Source organism: Callithrix jacchus, chromosome 2 (genome assembly GCF_049354715.1).
Source record: "Callithrix jacchus isolate 240 chromosome 2, calJac240_pri, whole genome shotgun sequence".
Lineage (NCBI taxonomy): Eukaryota > Metazoa > Chordata > Mammalia > Primates > Cebidae > Callithrix > Callithrix jacchus.
The window spans coordinates 16,443,797-16,468,841 of record NC_133503.1 but is presented as its reverse complement, the minus strand read 5'-3'; the positions used below and the strand labels follow the sequence as shown (position 1 = coordinate 16,468,841).

Here is a 25,045-nt window from a genome sequence, read left to right as displayed (position 1 = left end):
ATTAGTAGTCTTGCATTTGTCTTTTGACATAATTTAGAGACAAAACGGAAAAATTCAGCTGGGCGCAGTGGCTCACGCCTGTAATCCCAGCACTTTGGGATGCTGAGGCAGGAGGATCACCTGAGGTCAGGAGTTCAAGACCAGCTGGCCAACATGGTGAAACTGTCTCTACTAAAAGTACAAAAAAATTAGTTGGTCATGGTAGCAGGAGCCTGTAATCCCAGCTACTTGGGAGGTTGAGGCAGGAGAATGGCTTGAACCTGGTAAGTGGAGGTTGCAGTGGCCGAGATTGCACCATTGCACTCCACCCTAGGCAACAAGAGCAAGTCTCCATCTCAAAAAAAAAAAAAAAAAGAAAAAAAAAAGAAAGGTTCACCAACCCCAAGCCAAGCACTAGCAAATATGGGCATGGGTGGAGGGAATCTCCTGTGAAATGGGCACTTCCGGTGGGGGTGAACGGAGAGCCCCTGCCTTGCTTGAATATTGCCTGGTGGTTCTGCCCAGAGGACTGAGAGAGCAAAGTGAGCCACTGTGGGGGAGTCACACCCCCCAAGTCCCACCCAACTCCCAGATTCCCCCTCCTTCGGCAAAGCATTCGTCATCTGTTTACACTTCAATGAGAAAGGTGAAATGAAAAGCACATGGCCAGGAGTGGTGGTTCACTCCTGGAATCCCAGCACTTTGGGAGGCTGAGTTGGGTGGACCACTTGAGCCCAGGAGTTGGCATCCAGCAACATAGTGAGACCTTGTCTCTATAAAAAAAAAAAATTAGCCAAGTGTGGTGGTGTGCACCTGTAGTCCCAGTTACTCAGGAGGCTGAGGTGGGAGGATCATTTGAGCCCGGAAGTCAAGGCTGCAGTGAGCTGTGATTGCACCACTGCACTGCAGGCTGTGGTGAGACCCTGACTCAAAAAATAAAAATGAAAGAAAAAACAAATGCCCCAAACAAAAAAAAATGAGGCACACATAGTCTATGCCATCCAACGTCATGTCCTCCTTGCTGTGCTTTTAAAAGCATACTCTGCCCCCACCCAAAGTGCTTTTTTAAATGGTGCAAAGTCTTGGTGACCCGTTTCTTTCCCTCACTCACATCTGTGCTGTTAACTGTGTATCTGACATCTGCGGAAAGGGTTAGCTGAATAGTTCTAAAATAATTTTCCATCAACTGAAACTCCCCATTTATTTAAGGCCAAGAAAGGTCACCTCTATGGTAAAAGCTAAGATGAATCCCAAGTTCAGAAATGCAGCAAACAATTTGTTTAGGGAAATATGAAATGTTACACATTGGCTTCTTTATTGAAGAGGCAGTTCAGACCCATTTATATATGTAAGAGTGTAAGATGACAAAGTATGTAATGACTCTTTAACCTTTTCAAATATTTCACTTAAAATATACATTCTGCTAAGCTTTAAGGTCAGCGCAGGAAATCTTAGTAGTTGCCATTAAAACTACTATAAATATGTATTTCCTGCACAGAATTATGCAAAATCTACCATTTAATTTGTTATGCAGCATATTCTTAGACATCTAGAAAAATATTAGAGGGATGAACAACACAAATGTTAGCCATTTGTGATGAGAAAACTTTTATGAAAAATGTAACACACATGCAGAAAAAAATACACATATCTTAAGTGCACAGCTCAGAACACACTCAGATACTTAGCACCCAGGTTCAGAAACAGATGATTCCCAGCACCAGATAAATGCCTCCCTTCAGCCCTAGCCAAGGCTGTTATCCTAATTTCCTACTGCATAGATGAGTTTTGCCCAGCTTTATAATTTATATAGAAGGAATCAGACAGCGTGTTAGCTTTTGTCTGGAGTCTTTCATTCAGCAAGGTTTGTCAAATTCAGCTATGGTATTGCATGGGGTTAGAGTTCATTCATGCTCACTTTTTACAGTATTCCACAGAAATGTGCCACTTGTTTATTCATCCTATTGCACATGTGCCTTAAGATAGTTGTCTTGTGCCATTTTATGCTATGAATATTTTAGTGCGTGTCCTTTGGTGGAGAGACATGCGTTTTTGCTGGGCTTGGGTAAAAGGGTGTACACATGCTTGGTTTTAAGTGCCAGCTTTCAAAAATGGTTTTATCAATTAGCAATTCCACCAGTAGTGGACAGTTCCTCTTGTTTAGATCCTTGCCAAAACGTGATGCTTTTTCATTTTAACCATTTCCATGGATGGGCAGAACTACATGGTGTTTGAATTTTGCACTTCCCTGATTACTAATAAAGTTAACACATCTTTTCATGTTTATTGGCCATCTGGATATCTTTTAAAGTGAGTGGACATCCTCTATACTCTTTTGCCTTTTCCATTTTCCCCCTTGTTGATTTGTAGGTGCTTTTTACATATTCTAGATCAGGGACCAGAAAACAGTAAGTGCAGACCAAATTCAGACTGCCACTTGTGTTTGTGAATACACATATCTTAAGTGCACAGCTCAGAACACACTCAGATATTTAGCACCCAGGTTCAGAAACAGATGATTCCCAGCACCAGATAAATGCCTCCCAGTTTTACTGGGAAGCAGCCACACTTTTTTTTTTTCAATACATTGTGTATGGATGCTTTCACACAGTAGCAAAGATGAGCAGTTGTGACAAAGCCAAAATTTTTTACCACCTGGTGCCTTGCTAAAAAGTTTGCCAACACTTTTGCTACACTCAGTTCTGTTGTCATATACATGAACTGCAACTATCTTCTCGCCATGGTTTCCTGTTCACTCTTACTGGTGGTCTTTCTGGTAAATAGAAGTTCTGAAATTTAATATTAAGTTATAATTTTATGGGCTAGTTTTGGACCCTCAATAAGACTTTACTTACTCCAAGGTTACAAACTGTCCTAAGATCTCTTTGTAAAGCTTTATTTCACATTTCATATTCAGATCTGCAGTCCACCTCCAACCGACTTTTTATTAAATTACAAAATGTAATTGGCAAAGCACATTTACTGGAAAAAAACACCTTTTCCCCCACTACACTTTGATGTCACTATTGTCAAGTCAGGTGATGGTATACATGTGGGTTTATTTATGAATCTTTATGCTGTTCCACTGGTCAATTTGTTCATCCTTGTGCCAAAATCACACCATCGTAATTTCTATGGCTTTGTAACAGGTCTTGATATTTGGGGATTTCAATCCTTTCTGTCTGGTCTACAAGATAGCCTTGACAATTACTGGCCTTTTGAATATGCACATGAATTCTAGAATTAGCTTGTTAATTTACATTAAAGAACTTGCTAGGATTTCATTAAGGTTCAATGAATTTAGGAAAAAGCAACATTGTTTTGAGATTGTCCTGGAATCCTATCCCACTCTCTCCTTTGTAAATTTCTTTTCCGCATACAGTCCTTTAAAGCATATTAGCTAATTTTTTCTCCTAGGCACTTGAGAAACTTTTAAGTGATACTGCTTTTCAAAATTTCATTTTCCATGTTTTTTCATGTATTATAAAATGCCTTTTGCATAACTTTTATGCAGGGAACTTATCAAATTTACTCATCACATCTGCAAATAAGGTTTTCATTCTTTTTCTTTTTTAAAGTTTTACTTCTCTTTTCTTTTTCTGAGGTAGAGCCTCACTCTGTAGCCCAGGCTGGAGTGCAGTGGCACCATCTCAGCTCACTGCAACCTCCACCTACCAGTTCAAGCAATTCTCTTGCCTCAGACTCTTGAGTAGCTGGGATCACAGGCATTCGTCACCATGCCCAGCTAATTTTTTTTTTTAGTAGAGATGGGGTTTTACCATGTCAGCCAGGCTGCTCTTGAACTTCTGACCTCATGATCTGCCCACATCAGCCTCCCAAAGTGCTGGGATTACAGGCGTGAGCCACTGCGCCCAGCCTGTTTTACTTCTTTTTTAATCTTTATGCCTTTTGTTTTTCTTGTATTAGTTTTCTGGTGGGGTCCTTCTGAACAATGTTGAATAAAATCAGTGACAGTGGATATCCTTGTCTATTTTCATAATCTTGGGAGAAATCACTATATCATCATTAAGCATACTGTTTGTTGTAGTTTGTCTCTTTATGAAACTAAGGAAGTCCCTTTCTACCCATCATTTGCTAATATCATATGAACATTAATTTTGACACATGAATATTCTGCATGCCAGATTACTTTTCTACAGGTGGTGTATAATAGCAACTGATTTTTAAATATTAAGCCACCGTTGCATTTCTGGAAGACAACCTATCTAATTACCATATTACCTTTTTCCAGAACAAACCCGTCTTTGTTTTGTCTGCCCAGTATCAGGTCATATGACCACTATAAAACAAGTTACTGGCAAAGAGAATGAAATCATCATCATTTTGACTAATCACGATTTGCCCACATCATGTAAAGAAGTGGTAGGTACCTAAACTTTTCCAGCAAGAAATGGAGGACATTAATTGACCAAAAAACAATTGCTAGAAACTTGAATTAATTTGTTCTAAAATACTGGGAATAAGGGGAATGCACAAAACAATGATATTGTATTTATATCAAATAAGTTTCTGAATAAAATCTCAGAATTACAAAATATTGGCACTAGACACATTCAAACGTATGGATTAAAAAGGGTGGTGGTGTGAGAGCTGGGGATATTTTCGAGTATGGGCGGTATGTTTGTTCTCTTTCACTGAAATAGACTTAAACAGTTCCAAATTACGTATGTATAATTTATCAAAATAGGCTTTAAAAAAATCTTATCTTGCTCAGATGCAGTTGAAAACTTTACAAAACCACTGCCCCCTCTACGATTGAGGCATTTGTTAAAAACTCATTTGTAAATTCCTCTAAATAGAAAATTATGCACTTTACCATTTTATAACTATTAAATATTATCTCAATAACAATATGTCCTGTCTCAGTACACCTTGTCATCCTAGCACGCAAATAAGAAAACTGCCTTTTCATAAGTCATCCAAATCCAAACTTGCATAGAATTACCATTAGATTGCATTTTTAAAACATGATTAAAAAATGGCCATATACTTATTTAATGCTGCTGTCCTCATGATCAATTCCTGATAATTTTAAAACTTCATTTTATACAATGAAGGTTTATTCAGAGCTTATAGTCTCTGGGATCTTTCCTTAAACACCTGATTTTACATCAGAAATATGGCTTCCAGCAGAACAATTTCCAAGACAATATATTTTCCACATTCACCATACTGACAGATTTTGCCTTTGTATGATTCCGATATATAAATACAATTTGAATCCAAAATAAATATTAAATATTTATAAATCTCCACTCCTGCATAAATTATCTAGTGTCCAATGAGTCGTATGATGTTGCTGAAGGCTTTGCTTCATGTTACATTCTTAGGGATTCTTCTCTGTGAAAATTCAGATTAAAATGAATCAAACACCTAAATGCTTCTCACTATTCAGGAACATGAACTCTCAGATAAGCTCTTTGACTTCCTATTGGATTTCCCATATTCATCCTATTCAGAGTTTTCTAAAAATTGAGATCTAACTTCAGAGATTTTCCACATCAAGTACATTCATATTTCCTCTTCTATGAATTCTCTGATGGCTATTGAAGGCTGATCTGTGGTGGAATTTTTTCCCACATTCATTACATTCATAGGGTTTCTCTCCTGAATGAGTTCTATAGTGTACAGTGAGGTATGACTTCTGAGAAAAGACTTTCCCACATTCATTACATTCATAGGGTTTCTCTCCTGAATGGCTTCTGTAGTGGACGGTGAGGTTTGACATCCGAGAGAAGACTTTTCCACATTTACTACATTCATAGGGTTTCTCTCCTGAATGAATTCGATGATGTATAGTGAGATATGATTTCTGAGAGAAGAATTTTCCACATTCGTAACATTCATAGGGTTTCTCACCTGTGTGTACTCTTTGATGTCTAAAGAGGGATGAATTATGGGAAAAGGTTTTCCCACATTCACTACATCCATAAGGTTTCTCTTCAGAATGACTTCTATAATGTTCAGTATAGTATGACAACTCAGAGAATAACTTTCCACATATATTACATTCATAGGATTTCTCCCCTTTTGGAAGTGACTGGTGCCCATCGAAGGCTGAATTTACAAGGAAGTTTTTCCCACATTCATTACATTCATAGGATTTCTCTCCCAAATGAGCTGTATGATGGTCAGTGAGATACGACAACTGAGAGAACTTTCCACATTCACTACATTCATGGGATTTCTCTTCTGTGTGTACTTTCCGATGTCTAATGAAGGCTGAATTTAAGTTGAAGGTTTTGCCACATTCATTACATTCATAGGGTTTCTCTTCTAAATGACTTCTATAATGTATAGTGAGGTATGACACCCGAGAAAAGAATTTCCCACACTCACTACACTGATAGGGCTTCTCTCCTGTGTGTGTTCTCTGATGTGTTATCAGGGTAGACTTTCGGTAGTAGGATTTCCCACATTCATTACATTTATAAAGTTTCTCCCCTGTGTGAGTTCTCTGATGGTCACTGAGTGCGGACTTGCGGGAGAAGGATTTCCCACATTCATTACATGGATAGGGCCTCTCTCCTGAATGATTTCTCTGGTGTAGGGTGAGATGTGTCTTTTGGCAGAAGGTTTTCCCACATTCGCTACATTCATAGGGTTTCTCTCCTGAATGAGTTCTTAGGTGTTGAGTAAGGTGTAATTTCTGACAAAAGGTTTTCCCACATTCATTACATTTATAGGGCTTCTCCTCTAAGTGTGATCTCCGATGTACAGTGAGGGTTCCCTTTTGGCTGAAGGATTTCCCACATACATTACATTCATAAGGTTTCTCTCCTGTGTGAGCTCTCTGATGAATGATGAATTTTGACTTTTTACAGAAGGATTTTCCACATTGACTGCATTCAAAGGGCTTTATTTCCATTTGTGTTCTCTGATATGCACTAAAATTTGACATCTGCATGAAGTCTGGTCCAGAATCATTCCATTCATAGGGCTTCTCCCCTATGAAAGCTCTCTTATGAGCAATAAAAACAGCTTCATTGTCTAAGGCTTCCATGCACTCATTATACTCAAAGGGTTTCTCCAAAATATTAATTTTCTGAAGAATATTTTCTTCACTTTGAGAACAGGTATCCCCATTTTGATTAAATTCATATGTTTTCTCACATTCATTACATTCATCAGGTTTTGTCCTGGCATAGCTTCCATCACTACTAATTAATTCTGAAATAGATCCTAAATTCTTTCCACATGAGACACAATCATGAGCTATCATGCTTGAAGGAACAAGGCTTCTTTCCATATAGGTTTGGCCAAATGTATTCTCTTTCTCTTCAGTCAGGGTTTTGTTGTTGATACAAACAGCTTGGCTTGAATGTTTGTCTTCATTTTCTTGGACTCTCTCTATTTGGTCATCAACTTTCCAGACTTCTAAAAAGGAAAAAAAGTAAACAAACTATAAATCTGAACACACTAGCTATGGAAAGGTACAGGTATTCAAGAGCCCCCAATGTGGGGTTGACTCTGGCGTCAGAGCCAATCTCCACAAATAATAATTACAAACACATAGTTCTCTTTTTCCTTTGCTTTCTAATATAAAACATAAATGCACACACATAAACAGGGTGGTGAAAAAATAAAGATGAAATAGTAGTGGAAGATGGAAGAGTAATTCATATTGAATACAGGTAACTTTGTCACTTTACAAATATTATGTTTCAAACTCTGGTAGAAAAGATGAAATAAAACCAATAAATGATGAGCAGAGAAGTGACTGAAAGAGTGCCAGATCCAGGCAAAGATGGGAGGACTCAGAGCAGATGGGATCAGTGGGAACAAAAGCAGTTACTGCGTCTATATGCAAAGACCCCATTATGGATTGTATCTGGGAGAAATCTATTACAATTTCTATATTAAACTGCAAAATATCACTTCATATCAAGACTACAATGGCAGCATCCCCACTAGCCTAGACCCTTGCAAAATCAATGCATCATTATACTGCATACAAATGCAAATAAACATTCTAAATGTTCTGATTTCTTCACGTTTACAAAGAGGATTCACATTCAACTGGAGGAGAGATCCAGGCACATGATTGTCCAAAAGAAATAAAAGACCAGAGAGCAAGGTTTTTGTTTTTGTTTTGAGACAAAATCTTGCTGTGTCACACAGGCTGGAGTGCAATGGCACAATCTTGGCTCACTGCAAGCTCTGCCGCCTCCGAGGCTCAAGAGATTCTCCTGCCTCACCCTCTCGAGTAGCTGGGATTACAGGCACATGCTACCATGTCTAGCTAATTTTTGTATTTTTAGTAGAGAAGGGATTTCACCATGTTGCCCAGGCTGGTTTTGAACTTCTGACCTCAGGTGATTCACCTGTCTCGGTCTCCTAAAGTGCTGGGATTACAGGTGTGAGCCAGGGCAAGGTATCTTAAAAACAAGATCATGCTGGGCATGGTGGCTCATGCCTGTAATCCTAGCACTTTGGGAGGCCAAGGCCAGTGAATTGCCTGAGCTCAGGAGTTTCAGACCAGCCTGGGCAACATGGCAAAACCCTGTCTCTACTTTAAAAAAAAAAAAAAAGAAAAAGAAAAAGAAAAAACAAAGCAAAAACCCCAAGATCAGATCTTTGAAGTGTTTTGAAAGTCTTACTAGCTAACCTTCTTAGCCATTAAATTCTACTTTCCCTGCTTGCACAATATAGCACAGTGGTTAAGAGCATGAACACCAAAGCAGGACACCTCAGTTCAAACCCCCAACAATTTACTAGCTAAGACACCTTGGTCAAGTTACGTAACTGTGGTGCAGTTTCACTCATTTGAAATGTGAATACGAGTGCCTAAATCATAGGCACTGTCAAAGGACTGAATTAGTACAAATAAACTGCTTAGAACAGTTTATAACATAAAACGAATGCTCATTAAGTTGAGCCATTAATTTTCTTTCAATTTGCCGACTTAAATTTCCTAAAACGAGTCATGTCTCTGTATAATTATTTTACTTAATTCTAAGTACAAACAAGAGTTCCCAAACACTTGGTGTTTCATTTGGTGGAAAATCTTATACCTCAGATTCCTAAAGCTGGCCCTACAATGTTAACTTTTATTTTTATGTATCTTACAAATTTTTGGATCCACAAAACTGTTGTTAGCTGCTATCACCCACATGCAATGCAACCCTGACAGTGCTCTGCTCAGAAATCTACAACATCCCTGAGCTCAAGCAACCCAAACACCAACAGAAGAAACAGAAAGATTATTAGTAATATTTTTCACTACTTGAATTCAAAATATTTATCCAACCTAGCATTGTACTAATCTGCTAACAACATCTTCTGCTTCTGGAAGCCTAGGCTATGTCTTGCTCATTCTCAACCACAAGTCTGCACTCATGATCTTCCCCACTCAGTTTGACTTCTGGCATTGGCTATACTCAAAACTTATCTATGCTTTCGGCGAAGCTTCAAGATATTTATCAAATCTCTTCCCAGTTCACTGAATGTCTTTCCCTTACATTTTAAAATAGCTTTTATATAAAGTTGCACAATGTGCATTGGGGTCTAAATATTCCATGTAAAAGCTGAATTTTAAAGTAGTTCATGCAGCTATGATCTCATTTCCTAACCAATATGCCCTTGGAAAGTATTCATATTTTCTTTTAATCTCCGTGAACAGAAATTAAAATCGTTCCTAATCTGATGGGTGCTTACAAAGTTATAATCTAACCCCTATCTGTTTTATCAGAAACTATAGTTCAGAATAAATGATCTCTCAATGGATTAATGATAAAAGATCTTTCATTATTTAGCTCCTAGGTAAGTCAGTAAAATCCTATTGAATGCCTACTGTATGTTGCCTATCAAAGCAAGAAGAGTAAAAAGGTCTTTCCTCTTTGGAGGATTATAATTCAGGTAGATGAAACTGAAACAACAAATATATGCAACTAATTATCACATTAATCATAGACCATATACTCCTATCAGAGCATATAATCACAGAGCATATACTCCTATCAGAGCATATAATCGCAGGGCATATACTCCTATCAGAGGGTATGATCGCAGGGCATATACTCCTATCAAGCGTATAATCAGAGCATATACTCCTGTCAGAGCATGTAATCACAGAGCATATACTTCTATCAAGCATATAATCACAGAGCATATACGCCTATCAAGTGTATAATTACAGAGCACATACACCTATCAGAGCACATAATCATAGAGCATATGCTCCTATCAGAGTGTATAATCACAGAGCATATACTCCTATCAGAGTGTATAATCACAGAGTGTATAATCACTCCTATCAGAGCTATACTCAGCACATATAATCCTAACAGAGCATAGAATCATAGAGCATATTATTTCTTTTTTTTTTTGAGATGGAGTATTGCTCTGTCAACCAGGTTGGAGTGTAATGGTGCAATCTCCACTGACTCCAACCTCCGCCTCATGGGTTCAAGTGATTCTGCTGCCTCAGCCTCCTGAGTAGCTGGGATTACAGGCATGCTACCATGCCTGGCTAATTTTTATATTTTTAGTAGAGACAGGGTTTGACCATGTTGGTCAGGCTGCTCTTGGAACTCCTAACCTCATGATCCCCCAACTTCAGTCTCCCAAAGTGCTGGGATTATAGGCATGAGCCACTGCACCAGGCCTAGAGTATATACTTCTATCAGAGGATATAATCACAGGGCATACACTCCTATCAGGGCATACACTGCTATCAGAGCATAAAATTTAGAGCATATACTCCTATCAGAGTTTATACTCAGAGCATATAATGCTACCAAAGCATAGAATCAGAGCTTACACTCCTATCAGAGCATATAATCTAATCAGAGCATATAACTTAGAGCATATAATCCTATCAGAGTTTATACTCATATCAGAGTATATAATCATATCCAACTTTCTGTGGTAACAATCACTAAGTGGAACAGATATCAAGAGAAAAGGAAGACCGGAGGGGTCAATGAATCATGACGAAAACTTCAAGGAGATAATCTTTAAGCTCAAATGTAAAGGATAAAGTTCTAAAGTTTATTGCTCAACAATGCAAATACAGTTAACATTACTGTACACTTAAAAAGGGTTAAGATGGTAAATTTTATGTTACTTTTTTTTTTTTTTGAGATGGAGTTTTGCTCTTGTTGCCCAGGCTGGAATACAATGGTGCAATCTCGGCTCTTTGCAATCTCCACCCGCAGAGTTCAAGCAATTCTCCTGCTCCAACTTCTCAAGTAGCCGAGATTACAGGCATGTGCCACTATACTTGGCTAATTTTTGTATTTTTAGTAGAGATGGGGTTTCACCATGTTGGCCAGGCTGGTCTCACACTTCTGACCTCAGGTAATCCACCCTTTTCGGCCTCCCAAAGTGCTGGGATTACAGGCGTGAGCCACCATGCCTGGCCTGTTACATGCTTTTTAACCACAACTGAAGGGGGCCAGGTACAGTGGCTCACACCAGTAATCCCAGCACTTTGGGAGGCCGAGGTGGGCAGATTACCTGAGGTCAGGAGTTCAAAACCAGCCTGGCCAACATGGTAAAGCCCAGTCTCTACTAAAAATACAAAAACTACCCACGTGTGGTGGCATGTGCCTGTAATCCCAGCTACTCAGGAGGCTGAGGCAGAAGAATTGCTTAAACCTGGGAGGTGGTGGTTGCAGTGAGCCAAGATAGTACCACTGCGTTCCAGCCTAGGCAACAAAACAAGACTCCTCAAAAAAAAAAACCCATAACAATTCTGTAATGGTGAGGGAGTAAGTAAGTTACTGATAATGCTCGAGAAAGAGGAAATTAATGGCTCCTCAGTACAGGTTAAAATGAAAAAATGCCTACCAATGTACAGCAAATGTAAAATCAACAAAAGAGTTCATGTATGTGTGCTGGAAAGAAAGTGGTATTTGGGTGTTGGAAGGTGTTACTCAGGGTACTGAATACATATAAACAACAGTCTTTAGTCACTCCCAAAGGTCTGGGATGAGCATTTTTTAATATTTGATACTCTACTAACTTACCTGGACTATGTTGACATGGAAATTCATCTTCCATTATCCATGGCTCTTCTCCCTGCTCCAACTTAATGATGACATTCGGCTTGGTGATATCACATCCTGTTAATAGGAAAAGAAGAATAACTTGGATGAGCTGCTTGGCTTCAGAATCTCTCAAATACAAGATGTTGCCACCTCATAAGCTGCATAACAGAAGTGCCCCATTTTTTACCTTATCAAAGTTAGAACCTTTCAATGAATAATAATATAAACACTCCAGCTAGTGCCCACAAAGAATTAAATGGTGTCATCACTTATTTCCTCAAACTCAAGGATAAAACCCCATTCAACTGAAAGCATTCAGAAAGAAAGCTATCCTCACCCACAGAAACAAGATGGCTATAGTTCTCCAGCATCACATCCCTGTATATTATCTTCTCATCAGGGTCCAGTTGCTGCCACTCCTCCTGGGTGAAGTCCACTGCTACGTCTTTGAATGACACTGGCCCCTGTAATGGCAACATGATCAGAATTGGGAGATGTGAAAAAGAAATAGGGGGATAACATTTTACAAAGCTCGCTGGTAAAGTTAACCACGAACATTGTATACCTTATCTTATGTTACAGACTGTGGAAGGGAAATCATATTAGCAACACATATTCCTTGGGGTCCTTAACATATATGCATATAAAACCCCACAAAAATAAAAACTCAAAACACAACTGAGTTCTTATTTTGCAACTGAACTGAGTTTTGGGGATATAAGATGAGTGAAACACCATGACGGCTCTCAAAAAGCTGACAACCTGATAAGGAGATAAACATGTAAACAAACATGAGCATTTTACTCCTTGTCACTTCTTTCAGACTCCTTTGCTGCCAGACTTCTGGTCCCTTCTCCTGGACCTCTTCAGGTTGGAGTGACCACCACTCAGTTCCAGGTCTTCTTCTTCCTAACTCACTGCTCTGGGGCTCTCACCCTGTTTCAGCTCCTCATTCCTTTGGCTCTTCTCACAGCCAGTGGCTTCTGGCTATCTACATGGCTGAGTTTTACCTTAAACATCTCATGCTTACTGCAATGAATATTCATTAAATGAATGAATGTCCAAAGCTGTTATTAGAGTAATGTAGACAAGGGGCAGAATGATTTAATAAAAGACAATCAAATTATTTTAACTTTATGCCATTAGATTAGGTTTCACAGACTCAGTTAATATGACGAGGTGTAAAAAGTACCAATGGCAAAAATGAAGCAGTTTCAATCTTTAAGAGGTTGGGGCTGGGCATGGTGGTTCATGCTTATAATCCCAGCACTTTGGGAGGCCAAGATGGGAAGACCGTTTGAGCTCAGGAGTTCGAGACCAGCCTAGGCAACAGAGTAAGACCTCATCTCTGCTAAAAATAAATTTTTTAAAAAATTGGCTAGGCATCATGGCACATGCCTATAGTTCCAACTACTCAGGAGGCTAAGGCAGGAGGATTGCTTGAGGAAGGTCAAGGCTGCAGTGAGCTATGATTGCACCACTGCACTCCAGCCTAGGTAACAGAGCGAGACCCTGTCTCAAAAAAAAAAAAGAAAGAAAGAAAAAAAAAGAAAAATATAAAACTTGGCTCCAGCAATCCACCTGCCTTGGCCTCCCAAAGTGTTGGAATTACAGGCTTCACTCAGCATGCCCTGCCCAAACATGTAGTTTAGAAGAAGGAAGTGCCCAATAAGGATAAGGAAGGAATGTTACATTACTCTATAATTTATAAAGAACATTATAGGCAAATGTTCTTTGTTCAGAAGGGTTCAAACCCAGTGATACGCCTAAGACCATGCAGATCCCAAGAGACAGCAGAAGCAGAGCTGCTAGGCTGGTGGGCTGAGAAACTAAAGCAGAACATCCAAGCTTATCCACAGGCAGGCCACAGGAGCTGATAAAATCACCACGAGAGAGTAATAACCTTCTGGGTTGTTAGTTCAGAAGGCAAGGAGATGGCAGGGGTTAGAAGACTGATCAACCAATAAATAACACAAAATTACATGCCAATACCACTTACATCAATACAAACACCCAAAATGAAACATAACCAAACAAAATCCAGTACCAGATTAAAAACATACACTAGCCAAATGGGACTTATTCCAAGAATACAGACTAGTTTAACATTTGGAAATCTATTAATATGATATGCCATTATAACAGAGCAAATAAGAAAAATCTTGTATCTGTGAAGATACTTGAAAAAGTCTGACAGAAAAAGCTAATTTAAAAAAACAAACTGGAGAAAATAGGAACTGATGGATACTCCATTAACATCACTAATATATATATACATGTACACACATATAAATATTACACCCTAATATCCAATAGTATGTATGATATATGTGACATATATATTTCAATTACATACAAGCACATATGTACAGTTTAAGTTTACACACACACACACACACACTCTTATGCCTCAGTCTTCTCAGTCTAAAAAGTCAGGATTTTACTTAGCAGGGAAAAACTACATACCTTCCCACTAATATCAAGAACAAGATATTAATAAAATGCTCATTATCTACAATTAGAGAGGAGAAAACAATCAGAGGAATATACCTAAGAAAAAAAAAGTGGTCAGGCGTGGGATCCCAAAGTCAGCCCAGCACTTTGGGAGGCCAAGGCGGGCAGATCACCTAGGTCAGGAATTTGAGACCAGCCTGGTCAACATGGTGAAGCCCCATCTCTACTAAAGATCCCCCCAAAATTAGCTGTATCATTAAGATCAATTTAATAATACAAAGATATCAGTTATCCTAAATTACTTTATAAATATGTGATTCCAATAAAAATAGCAAAAAGTTTTTTCCTGGAACAAGACTAGCTGACATTACAGTTCACACAAGGTAGGAGATAAAAAACAGCTAGGGGAAAAAACCATTTGGACATGAATAAAACTGTATCCAGTTCAGGTGTAGGGGCTCATGCCAGTAATCCTAGCACTTTGGAAGGCTGAGGCAGAAGGATCGCTTGAGGCCAGGAGTTTGAGATTAGTCTTGGCAACATAGCAAGACCCTGTCTCTACAAAGGAAAAAATATATATATTAGAAAAAACATATATAGAGACACATTAGGACTTCTGCCCTCAGTTGTGATAAACTAACAGGTACTAGATATACCCTCCAACCTGAAACAGCACACAAGAACTACAACAACAAAATCAAAAACAGAAAGAAACAAAACGGACAACATATCTGAAAAAATGGTTTTCAAGGCACTGATTATCTGGCAGCAGAGCTACCGATGAAAGATGGGAAATAAACGAGGTGAACCATACAACTTCAGCCTTGCACGCTTCCAGGCCACAGAGCAGGGAAGAAGAGCAGAGGCAGACGTAAGGAGAAAGAGTTGCAAGATGGGAAAACAGGGAGGAAATTATAACCCATAAGAAAGAAAAGAACTAGTCAATCAAAACTGGCCCAGAATTGACACAGACTTTACAACTGGCAGAGAGCACTGAGACAATTTATAACTCTATTCCAAATGTTCAAACAAATTGAGACAGGCAAGATGTAAAAAAGATCCACACTAACCTTGTACAGATAGAAACTACAATATCTGAGATGAAAATTATACTGGACAAGATTAACAGTATCGCAGAAAAAAGAGATTACTGAATATAAAGACAGCAACAGAAGCTACACAAAATGAAACAGAGAAAAAAGAATTAAAAGCAAATAAAGACCAACAGTGTGTTATGGGAAAATTGCAAGTGGACTAATATATAGGCAACAACAATTGATGGAGGGGAGGTGATGGGTAGTTGAAGAAATAATGATAAAAATGTTCCCAAAGTGATGAAACCAGAAATCCAAGATCCAAGAAGTTCAATGATCCCCAAAACAGAAACATGAAAGAAATGATACCATGATACATTGCAATCGAACTGCCCAAAACTAGTGACGAAAAGTTTAAAACAATAAGGGGTGAAGAAAAAAAGAAATGTTTTATACAGGGGAACAAAAATGAGGATGAGATCAGATTTCTCCTAGAAAAAAATGTAAGCAGGAAGAGAATAGAGGAACATATTTAAATTACTGTGGAGAAAATCCAGCAAAAATACCTTTTAAAGCAAAGACACAATGAAGACATTTGCAGACATACAAGAATTCATCAGCTAGTTAAAGAAAGCCCTTCAGGCAGAAGTAAAATGACAGCAGATACAAATTTAGATTTACACAAAGGAATGAAGAGTATCAGAAGTGGTAACTGTGTATTTTATCTCATTACTTAGATCCCTTTAAAAGATGCAGTGGCTCATGCCTGTAATCCCAGCACTTTGGGAGGCCAAGATGGGTGGATCACCTGAGGTCAGGAGTTCAAGACCAGCCTGGCCAACATGGTAAAACCTCGTCTCTGCTAAAAATACAAAACTTAGCTGGACATGGAAAATGTTAAGAATGGAGTAACCGAACAAAAGGAAGTATCTGGGATTTCTTTGTAAAATCCCTGCAATTTTTCTGAAAATTTGAAATGATTTCCAAATAAAATGTTCAATTGAAAATAATGCTGTTACTCCAGCCTGGGCAAAGAGAATACATCTCTTTAAATCCACAAGTAACAAAATTGGTTTTTTCTTCTAATCATTAAAAGCAATGTCGTGGATAGGAATATGGTTTCAGTTTGTGTCTCCACCCAAATCACATGTCAAGTTTTAATTCTCAATGTTGGAGGTGGGGCCTGGTGGGAGGTGATTGGATCATAGAGGAAATTTCCTTTTTGGTGCTGTTCTCCTGATCCTGAGTGAGTTATCCCAAGATGTGGTTGTTTAAAAGTGTGTAGCACCTCCGTCTCTCTCTTCCTCCTGCTCTGGTGATGGAATATGTACCTACTTCCCCTTCCCCTTCTACCATGACTATAAGTCTCCTGAGGCCTCCCCAGCCATGCTTCCTACTCTAAAGCCTGCAGGCATAAGCCAATTAAACCTCTTTTTAATTTAATTTTATTTTTTAAGACCATGTCACTTTCACCCTGGCTGGAGACTTTCACCCTGACTGGAATACAACAGCGAGATCTCAGCTCACTGCGACCTCTGCCTCCTGGTTCAAGCAGTTCTCCTGCCTCAGCCTCCCAAGTAGCTGAGATTACAGGTGCCTACCACTACGCCTGGCTAATTTTTTAAAACTTTTAGTGGAGATGGGATTTCACTATATTGGTCAGGCTGGTCTCGAACTCCTGACTTCAGGTGATCCGCCCACCTCAGCCTCCCAAAGTGCTGGGATTACAAGTGTGAGCCACCTCACCCAGCCCAACCTCTTTTATCAATTACTCCGTCTCAGTTATTTCTTTGTAACAGTGTGAGAATGGACTAATACAGATGGCATTTTCCTTTTGTGATAACTGCCAAGAATATCAGTCCTGGGTGCTGGTCAAGTTCAACAGCCTTAAAATAAAACGCCCGACAGGCGCGGTGGCTCAGGCCTATAATCCCAGCACTTTGGGAGGCCGAGGCGGGTGAATCACGAGGTCAAGAGATCGAGACCATCTTGGTCAACAAGGTGAAACCCCGTCTCTACTAAAAATACAAAAATTAGCTGGGCACGGTGGCGCGCACCTGTAGTCCCAGCTACTTGGGAGGCTGAGGCAGGAGAACTGTCTGAACCCAGGAGGCTGAGGTTGTGGTGAGCTGAGATCGCACCATTGCACTCCAGCCTGGGTAACAAGAGCGAAACTCCTTCTCAAAAAAAAAAAAAACAATAATAATGTCCATACATAAGAGCTTCACAAATAATTTTTGGTGCTGCTCTGCCACACTAACTATATTTTACACGATAATATCTATTTCTACATTCCCATTTTAAAGTATGAATCCTGGCTGGGTGCAGTGGCTCACATCTGTAATTCTCAGCACTTTGGGAGGCCAAGGAGGGAGAATCATCTGAGGTCAGGAATTCAAGACCAACCTGGCCAACATGGTGAAACCCTGTCTCTACTAAAAATAAATAAATTAGCCAAGCATGGTGGTACACATCTGTAATCCCAGCTACTCAGAAGGCTGAGGCAGGAGAATCACTTGAACCCAGGAGGCAGGGGTTGCAGTAAAACACGATCAAAACAGAGCAAGACTCTGTCTCATAAAAAAAAAAAAAAGGGTGAATCCTTACGAACCTCTTAAAATGCATCATAAAATAAAGTGGAAGAACATATACATAAGCAGGACACCTCACCTGCAATTTGTTCATTTTCTGCTGCTCTTGGAAATGTGCAGAGACTGTGGCTGGTACACCTAGAAGGAGAAAAGCAGGTCATTGAAGTCATAAGGGCTCTGGCCTGCAAAAGCAGGAATCTCCTGTTTAGAACCACAAAAGAAAGCTCAATAGGCTAACACCCTGTGAACACTCAGCCTGCAAACACTCAGAAGGGCCTAAAAGAGCGATACAGGGTTTTGCCATGTTGGTCAGGCTGGTCTCCAATTCTGGCCTTAAGTGATCTGTCTGCTTTGGCCAACACGGTGAAACTCTGCCTCTACTTAAAAATACAAAAAATTAACCAGGCGTGGTGTCACCCACCTGTAGTCTGAGCTACTCAGGAGGCTGAGGCACAACAATCCTTGGAACCTGGGAGGTGGAGGTTGCAGTGAGCCGATATCACGCAGCTGCACTCCAGACTGGGCGAGAGACACTGTCTCAAAAACACAGTGAAGGGGAAGCATGCACTTCTAAGTCTATAACTCTAACATTATCAGGTGGGAATTAGGTGAGTTAGACTCTCAAGGGTAGCATGACTCCTTTTACAAATAGTCTGCCATCATCAAATACAATGTGCAAAAAGAAAAAAAAAAAATCCCTTATATGGCTCAGGATTTTTGTGGGTTTGTTTGAGACAGGATCTCACTCTGCCATCCAGGCTGGAGTTCAGTAGTACATTCATGGCTCACTGTACCCTCATCCTCTTGGGCTCCATCGATCAGTCTCCCGAGTAGTTAGGACCACAGGTGCATGTCACCATTCCTGGCTACTTTTTTTTTTTTTTTTTTTTTGTGAGACAGAGTTTCGCTTTTGTTACCCAGGCTGGAGTGCAATGGCGCAATCTTGGCTCACCGCAACCTCCGCCTCCTGGGTTCAGGTAATTCTCCTGCCTCAGCCTCCTGAGTAGCTGGGATTACAGGCACGCGCCACCATGCCCAGCTAATTTTTTGTATCTTTAGTAGAGACGGGGTTTCACCATGTTGACCAGGATGGTCTCGATCTCTTGACCTCGTGATCCACCCACCTCGGCCTCCCAAAGTGTTGGGATTATAGGCTTGAGCCACTGTGCCCGGCCCGGCTACTTTTATATTTTTTGTAGAGTTGGGGTCTCCCTATGTTGCCTAGACTGGTCTCCAACTCCTGGTCTTAAGGGATACTTCTGCCCTGGCCCCTCGAAGTGCTGGGATTACAGGTGTGAGCCACTGCATCTGGCCCGTGTTTTCTTGTCTCTTCAAATTGCTTAAAATCTAAGAAAGAAGCCACAGGAATTGAGAACGTGAGCTTTCAGAAATGAAATTAATGTGTACAAAATATGGTTTCATTTCTAAATTATCCAACTAAACTTGATTATTGCTGTACCTAACAATCTCTTATTAAGAAAACTAGGGGGCGGGGGCGGTGGTTCATGCCTATAATCCCAGCACTTTGGGAGAATGAGGTGAGCGGATCACCTGAGGGTGGGAATTGGAGACCAGCCTGACCATCATGGAGAAACCCTGTCTCTAGTAAAAAATACAAAAAATCAGCCGGGCGTGGTGGCAGATACCTGTAATCCCAACTACTCAGGAAGCTGAGACAGGAGAATCACTTGAACCCAGGAGGCGGATGTTGCAGTGAGCCAAGATCGCACCATTGCACTCCAGCCTGGGCAACAACAGCGAAACTCCCACTCAAGAAAATAAATTTAAAAATACTAGGATACAGGAGAAAGAACACTGGCCTAGGAGACAAGACTCATGAGTATGGCCAGGCGCAGCGGCTCACGCCTGTAATCCCAGCACTTTGGGAGGCCGAGGTGGGTGGATTATGAGATCAGGAGTTCAAGACCAGCCTGGCAAAAATATAAAAAATTAGCCAGGTGTGGTGGCACGCACCTTTAATCCCAGCTATTCAGGAGGGTGAGGCAGGAGAGTGGAGGCTGCAGTGAGTGGAGATCGCACTACTGCATTCCAGCCTGGGGAACAGAGCAAGACTCCGTCTCAAACAAACAAATAAAAAGACTCCTGAGTTCTACTATGAGCAACTCTACCCACAAACCCGGTGACCCGGTCAATTCGACCACCTGCTAAGGCCCAGTCTCCTCCCCTAGAAACTGAGGCAGCAAGAGATAATCCCTGCAGACCGTGCCTGCATGACTACGATTCTACAAGGCAGATCTAAGGGGGGATCAGCAGACACTTAAATGAGAGAACAGAGGTGCTGACGGACATTTAGAAACGGTCGCAATCAAGAGCTCGGGGAGGAGGAGTAAGAGCAGGTGGTGTGAGGTGGGAGTGGAGACAAAGTCTGCAGCAGAGACTGGTGACACCGTCCGCGCCCTTTTAAGCCTTCTCCTCCCAGAGCTTCCCGTGCAGCGCCGGTTCCGTGCACACAGACCCCGCCCTCAAACCCAAACACCCGTCTCTCCTGCAAGCGACCGGGACCCTCCCCCTGCCTCACACGCGGTGACTTCACCCAGGCCTTTCTCGCTCCGGGCCCGAAAACGCACGACCTACCCTCCTGGGGCTCCGGAGCCTCTGCCCACGGCTCCCGAGAGGCCGGGGCGGGGCTGCTGTCGCGGGTGCAGGTCTGCTCGCGAGGTTCCCTCCAGTCCACCTCACCAAGGCCGTTCTGCTCCCGGGCCTACGGGGCAAATCCAGGCTGGTGTCCTTTCCGGGACCTAGATCCGCCTCCCTGAGGCTCACCGTCCTGCGGACCCTGGCCCCTTCGCCTCCGCCACCAACTCCGCCACTTCCCGCCCGGCCCCTTGGGCCCCACCGCTGCGGACGTCGGGGCTCGTGCTCCGGGTTCCCCGATCGAGCCCCTGCCCGGCCCGCGCGAATCCTGGCCCGCACAGCTCCGCGCCCGCCTAGGTGCTGGCCGGGGCAGTAGACGTCTAGCCCCGCAGGCTCCGCGATTCTAGTCCACCAGAGGCCTGGGAACTAGACGTAGCGATGACCCCGGCACGCACAGGAAGCGAGGGCAGTGCGGCGGCGGCGCCCATGCGCGAACACACACACACAGGAAGAAGTGTACAAGCGCAGGAGTGCACCGGAAGTCCACCTACCGGGGCCCAACGCTGGTCCCAGGACGAGTACCGGGACTCTATTTCCCATGAACCTATGCGCCCCCCAAATTTAGGGACCATTTTAAAAGTGTCTACCTTGTCTAACGGTTAAGACGCTCCAGGCTATGAGTTTGGCAGCCCTGAACCCCGGACTAAACTTCGCATGTTTCTTTACTCCCTTTTAGGGTTAAGTCCAAGGCTGCGTGATTGGGTCCTGGAGCCCAAGTCCTCTCCTTGCCCTGCAAAGCTTTGGGTTAGAACCGAGTTTCCCATAACGTGAAGGAAAGGAAAGGAAAGGAAAGGGTGTATCATGGTCACTTAGCTGAAATGCCAAGAGAAGTTTGACTCAAATACTAGAACAGGATAAATGCCCAGCGATGATTTCCAAGGAAGAAAAAGAAAATGGAATTTGTAGCTTTTCTAGATCATACAGCCAATGCCTAAAAACTGTAGAAAAATCCGGAAATAGGCACACAAATCGAAAAAGAAAAAGAGATGCCTCTGATCTTACCTTTCCAAGAGGATTGTATTTAGGGTTAGGTTCTGTTGACCAAAAAGAGTCAAAGTCTGTAAAACAAAGACTTTTATTCTGAGCCTCCTATTTGCGTGACCGTATCTGGTGACACAGCCTCAGAGGTTCCTGAGAACATGAGCCCAAAGTGGTTGGGTTACAGCTTGGTTTTATACATCTTAGGGAGACAGCAGTTTCGGGCAAAGACATGAATCTATTCATGGAATGTGTACATCACGTCAGCCAGGAAAGGCTTCCAGGTCACTATTAGATTCAAAGATTGGCAGCTGGTTCAGAGTTAAGCCTTCTTGCCCGACGTCTTCATAAAGAAATGGGCCGTTGTGGTGGCTCACATCTGTAACCCCAGGACTTTGGGAGGGTGAGCTGGGAGGATCCCTTGAGGCCAAGAATTAAAGGACAACCTGGGCAACATTGTGAGACGCCACCTCTACTCCCCCCACCAAAAAAATTATTCAGGTGTGGTGGTGTATGCCCATAGTCCCAGCTACTCAGGAGGCTGAGATGAGAGGATTGCTTGAGCCTGGGGTGTTGAGGCTACAGTGAGCCGTGATGGTGCCACTGCACTCCAGCCTGGGAAATAGAGAAGAAGAAAAAACGACAAAGACAGAAAGACATGAAAGAGGAAAGAAGGAAGGAAGGAAAGAAGAAAGAAGGAAAGAGGGGAGGGAGGGAGGGAAAGAGAGGAAAAGAGAGGAAGGGAGGGAGAGAGGAAAAGAGGGAAGGAGGGAGGGAAAGAAAGAAAAAGAAAGAAGGAAAGAAAGGAAGGAAAAAGATCCCAGCATTTTGGGAGGCCGAGACAGGCAGATCACGAGGTCAGGAGTTCAAGACCAGCCTGACCAATATGGTGAAACCTCGTCTCTACTAAAAATACAAAAATTAGCCAGATGTGGTGGCATGTGCCTGTAGTCCCAGCTACTTGGGAGGCTGAGACAGGAGAATCGCTTGAACCTGGGAGACACAGGTTGCAGTGAGCCAAGATCATGCCACTGCACTCCAGCCTGGGCAATAGAATGCAGTGACACTTTTGACAGAGTGCAAAAAAAAAAAAAAAAAAAAAAACTGGTAGGGAAAGAATAAAAATGAATTCTTCTGCTAACCAAGAATATTTTCTCCACAAATTCAGAAAATAAACTATTTTATTATTGAACAAGTACTAAACAAGACTGTGATGATGTGTGATGCCCATCACAGTGATCTATTAATGAGATGCAAAGAGAAATAAAGCCTCCCTTTTTGTTGTTGTTTTTGTTTTTGTTTTTGAGAGGGAGACTTGCTCTGTCGCCCAGGCTGAAGTGCGGTAATTCTAGAGTTCAAGTGCTGGGGTTCAAGCGATTCTTCTCCCTCAGCCTCCAGAGTAACTGGGATTGCAGGCATGTGCCACCATGCCCGGCTAATTTTTTTGTATTTTGGAGTTTCGTCATGTTAGCCAGGATGGTCTCGATCTTCTGACCTCGTGATTCACCCGCCTTGGCCTCCCAAAGTGCTAGGATTATAGGCATGAGCCACCAAGCCCTGCCAAAGCCTCCTTTTTGTATAGCCCAGCAGATATAATCCATTGCATACACATTCTCAAGATAAAAATGGTAACTCATCCTCATGTAAAAGGACATGCTATGCATTTTTTTTGTGGGGGGACAGGGTCTCATGTCATCCAGGCTGGAGTGTAGTGGCACAATCTTGGCTCACTGCAACCTCCACCTCCTGGGTTCAAGCAATTCTTGTGCCAAAGCCTCCTGAGTAGCTGGAATTACAGACATGCACTGTCATGACGTGCTAATTTTTGTACTTTAGTAGAGACAGGGTTCACCATATTGGCCAGGCTGGTCTCAAACTCCTTCTTTCGATTTGTGTGTAGCTTCAAGTCATCCACCATGTTGGCCTCCCACAGAGTACTGGGATTACAGGTGTGAGCCACTGCGCCTGGCCTACTATGCATTCCTAAAGACTCATCCTAAATTCACCTGGTAATCAAGGTGGCCATCTGTGCTAGTTAATTACCTGTATCCGATGAAAAAATAAGACTTCTTGTATCTCCTTGACAAACAGGTAGTAACAGCTCGAGGTACATAGGCTAAATTCCCTAGGCAACAGGGAGATGGGGATATCTTCCTCCAGGTTTACTTTTCAGAGAAGATTCTCAGGCCCTTAAGAAAAAAGTTCCTGGGCTATAATGTTGGCAAGAAGTTTATTTACCTTTTTAAAAGATTGACATAAGTTGGGCACAGTGGCTCACGCCTGTAATCCCACCACTTTGGGAGGCCAAGGCGGATGGATCACGAGGTCAAGAGATCGAGACCATCCTGGCCAACATGGTGAAACCCCGTCTCTACTAAAAATACAAAAATTAGCCAGGTGTTTGGCACGTCCCTGTAGTCCCAACTCTGGGGAGGCTGAGGCGGAAGAATCGCTTGAACCTGGAACGATTCAAGTTGCAGTGCTCCAGCCTGGGAACAGAGCAAGACTCCATCTCAAAAAAAAAAAAAAAAATTGACATACATATCAAAGGCACAAAACAAGTTATTTATATTACAAGTTTTATCAAGAAAAAACTCTTTGAAAAGGGGAGAGGAAAAAAGGTCAATTTGCCTTTTGGCAAATCAGACAAATTTACTCTTTAAAAAAAAAAAAAAAGAAAGAAAAGAAAATCCATACAGTAAGGGCTGCAGGTCGTGGCTCATATCTGTAGTCCAAGCACTTTTGGAAGCTGAGGCAGGCAGATTGCTTGAGCCCAGGAGTTTGAGACCAGCCTGGGCAACATGGCAAAAGCCCGTCTCTACTACAAATACAAAAATTAGCTGGGCATAGTGGTGTGCGCCTACTGTCCTAGCTACTCTGGAGCCTGAGGCTGGAGAATCTCTTGAACGTGGGAAGGAGAGGTTGCAGTGAACTGAGATGGCGCCTCTGCATCCAGCCTGGGCAACAGAGCGAGACTCAGAAGGAAAGAAGGCAGGAAGGAAGGGAGGGAAGGAGGAAGGGAGAAAATCCATGCAGTGCAAACAGCAATATCCAAAAAGTTGGTAAAAGTAAAATAAATGTGTTTCTAAAAATAATATTGCAGGCCAGGCACAGTGGCTCATGTCTGTAATCCCAACACTTTGGGAGGCTGAGGTGGGTGGATTACCTAAAATCAGGAGTTCAAGACCATCCTGGCCAACATGGTGAAACCCCTAAACATACAAAAACCAACTAGATGTGGTGGTGTGTGCCTGTAATCCCAGGCTCTAGAGAAACTGAGGCAGGACAATTGCTTGAATCTGGGAGGTGGAGGTTGCAGTGAGATCTTGCCATTGCACTC

General features: G+C 41.8%; 1 protein-coding gene across 2 annotated transcripts; it reads right to left on the bottom strand.

Moving 5' to 3' along the window:
* Nucleotides 1-3,541: 3,541 nt before the first annotated feature.
* RBAK (RB associated KRAB zinc finger) lies at nt 3,542-21,129 on the bottom strand. Of its 2 annotated transcripts, none has more exons than XM_002744086.6 (6): nt 20,930-21,129; nt 20,668-20,794; nt 18,152-18,210; nt 12,331-12,457; nt 11,973-12,068; nt 3,542-7,377 (listed from the first exon to the last, which is right to left on the bottom strand). In XM_002744086.6, exons 3-6 carry the CDS (start codon nt 18,164-18,166, stop codon nt 5,486-5,488), a joined length of 2,130 nt encoding a protein of 709 aa, XP_002744132.2. In that variant the 5' UTR covers nt 18,167-18,210; nt 20,668-20,794; nt 20,930-21,129; the 3' UTR covers nt 3,542-5,485. The 2 variants fall into 2 exon arrangements, with proteins under 2 accessions (XP_002744132.2, XP_078214043.1); XM_078357917.1 differs by adding an exon at nt 18,971-18,979 and having other exon boundaries at nt 18,152-18,201; nt 20,661-21,080.
* Between the last annotated feature and the right edge of the window lie 3,916 nt (nt 21,130-25,045).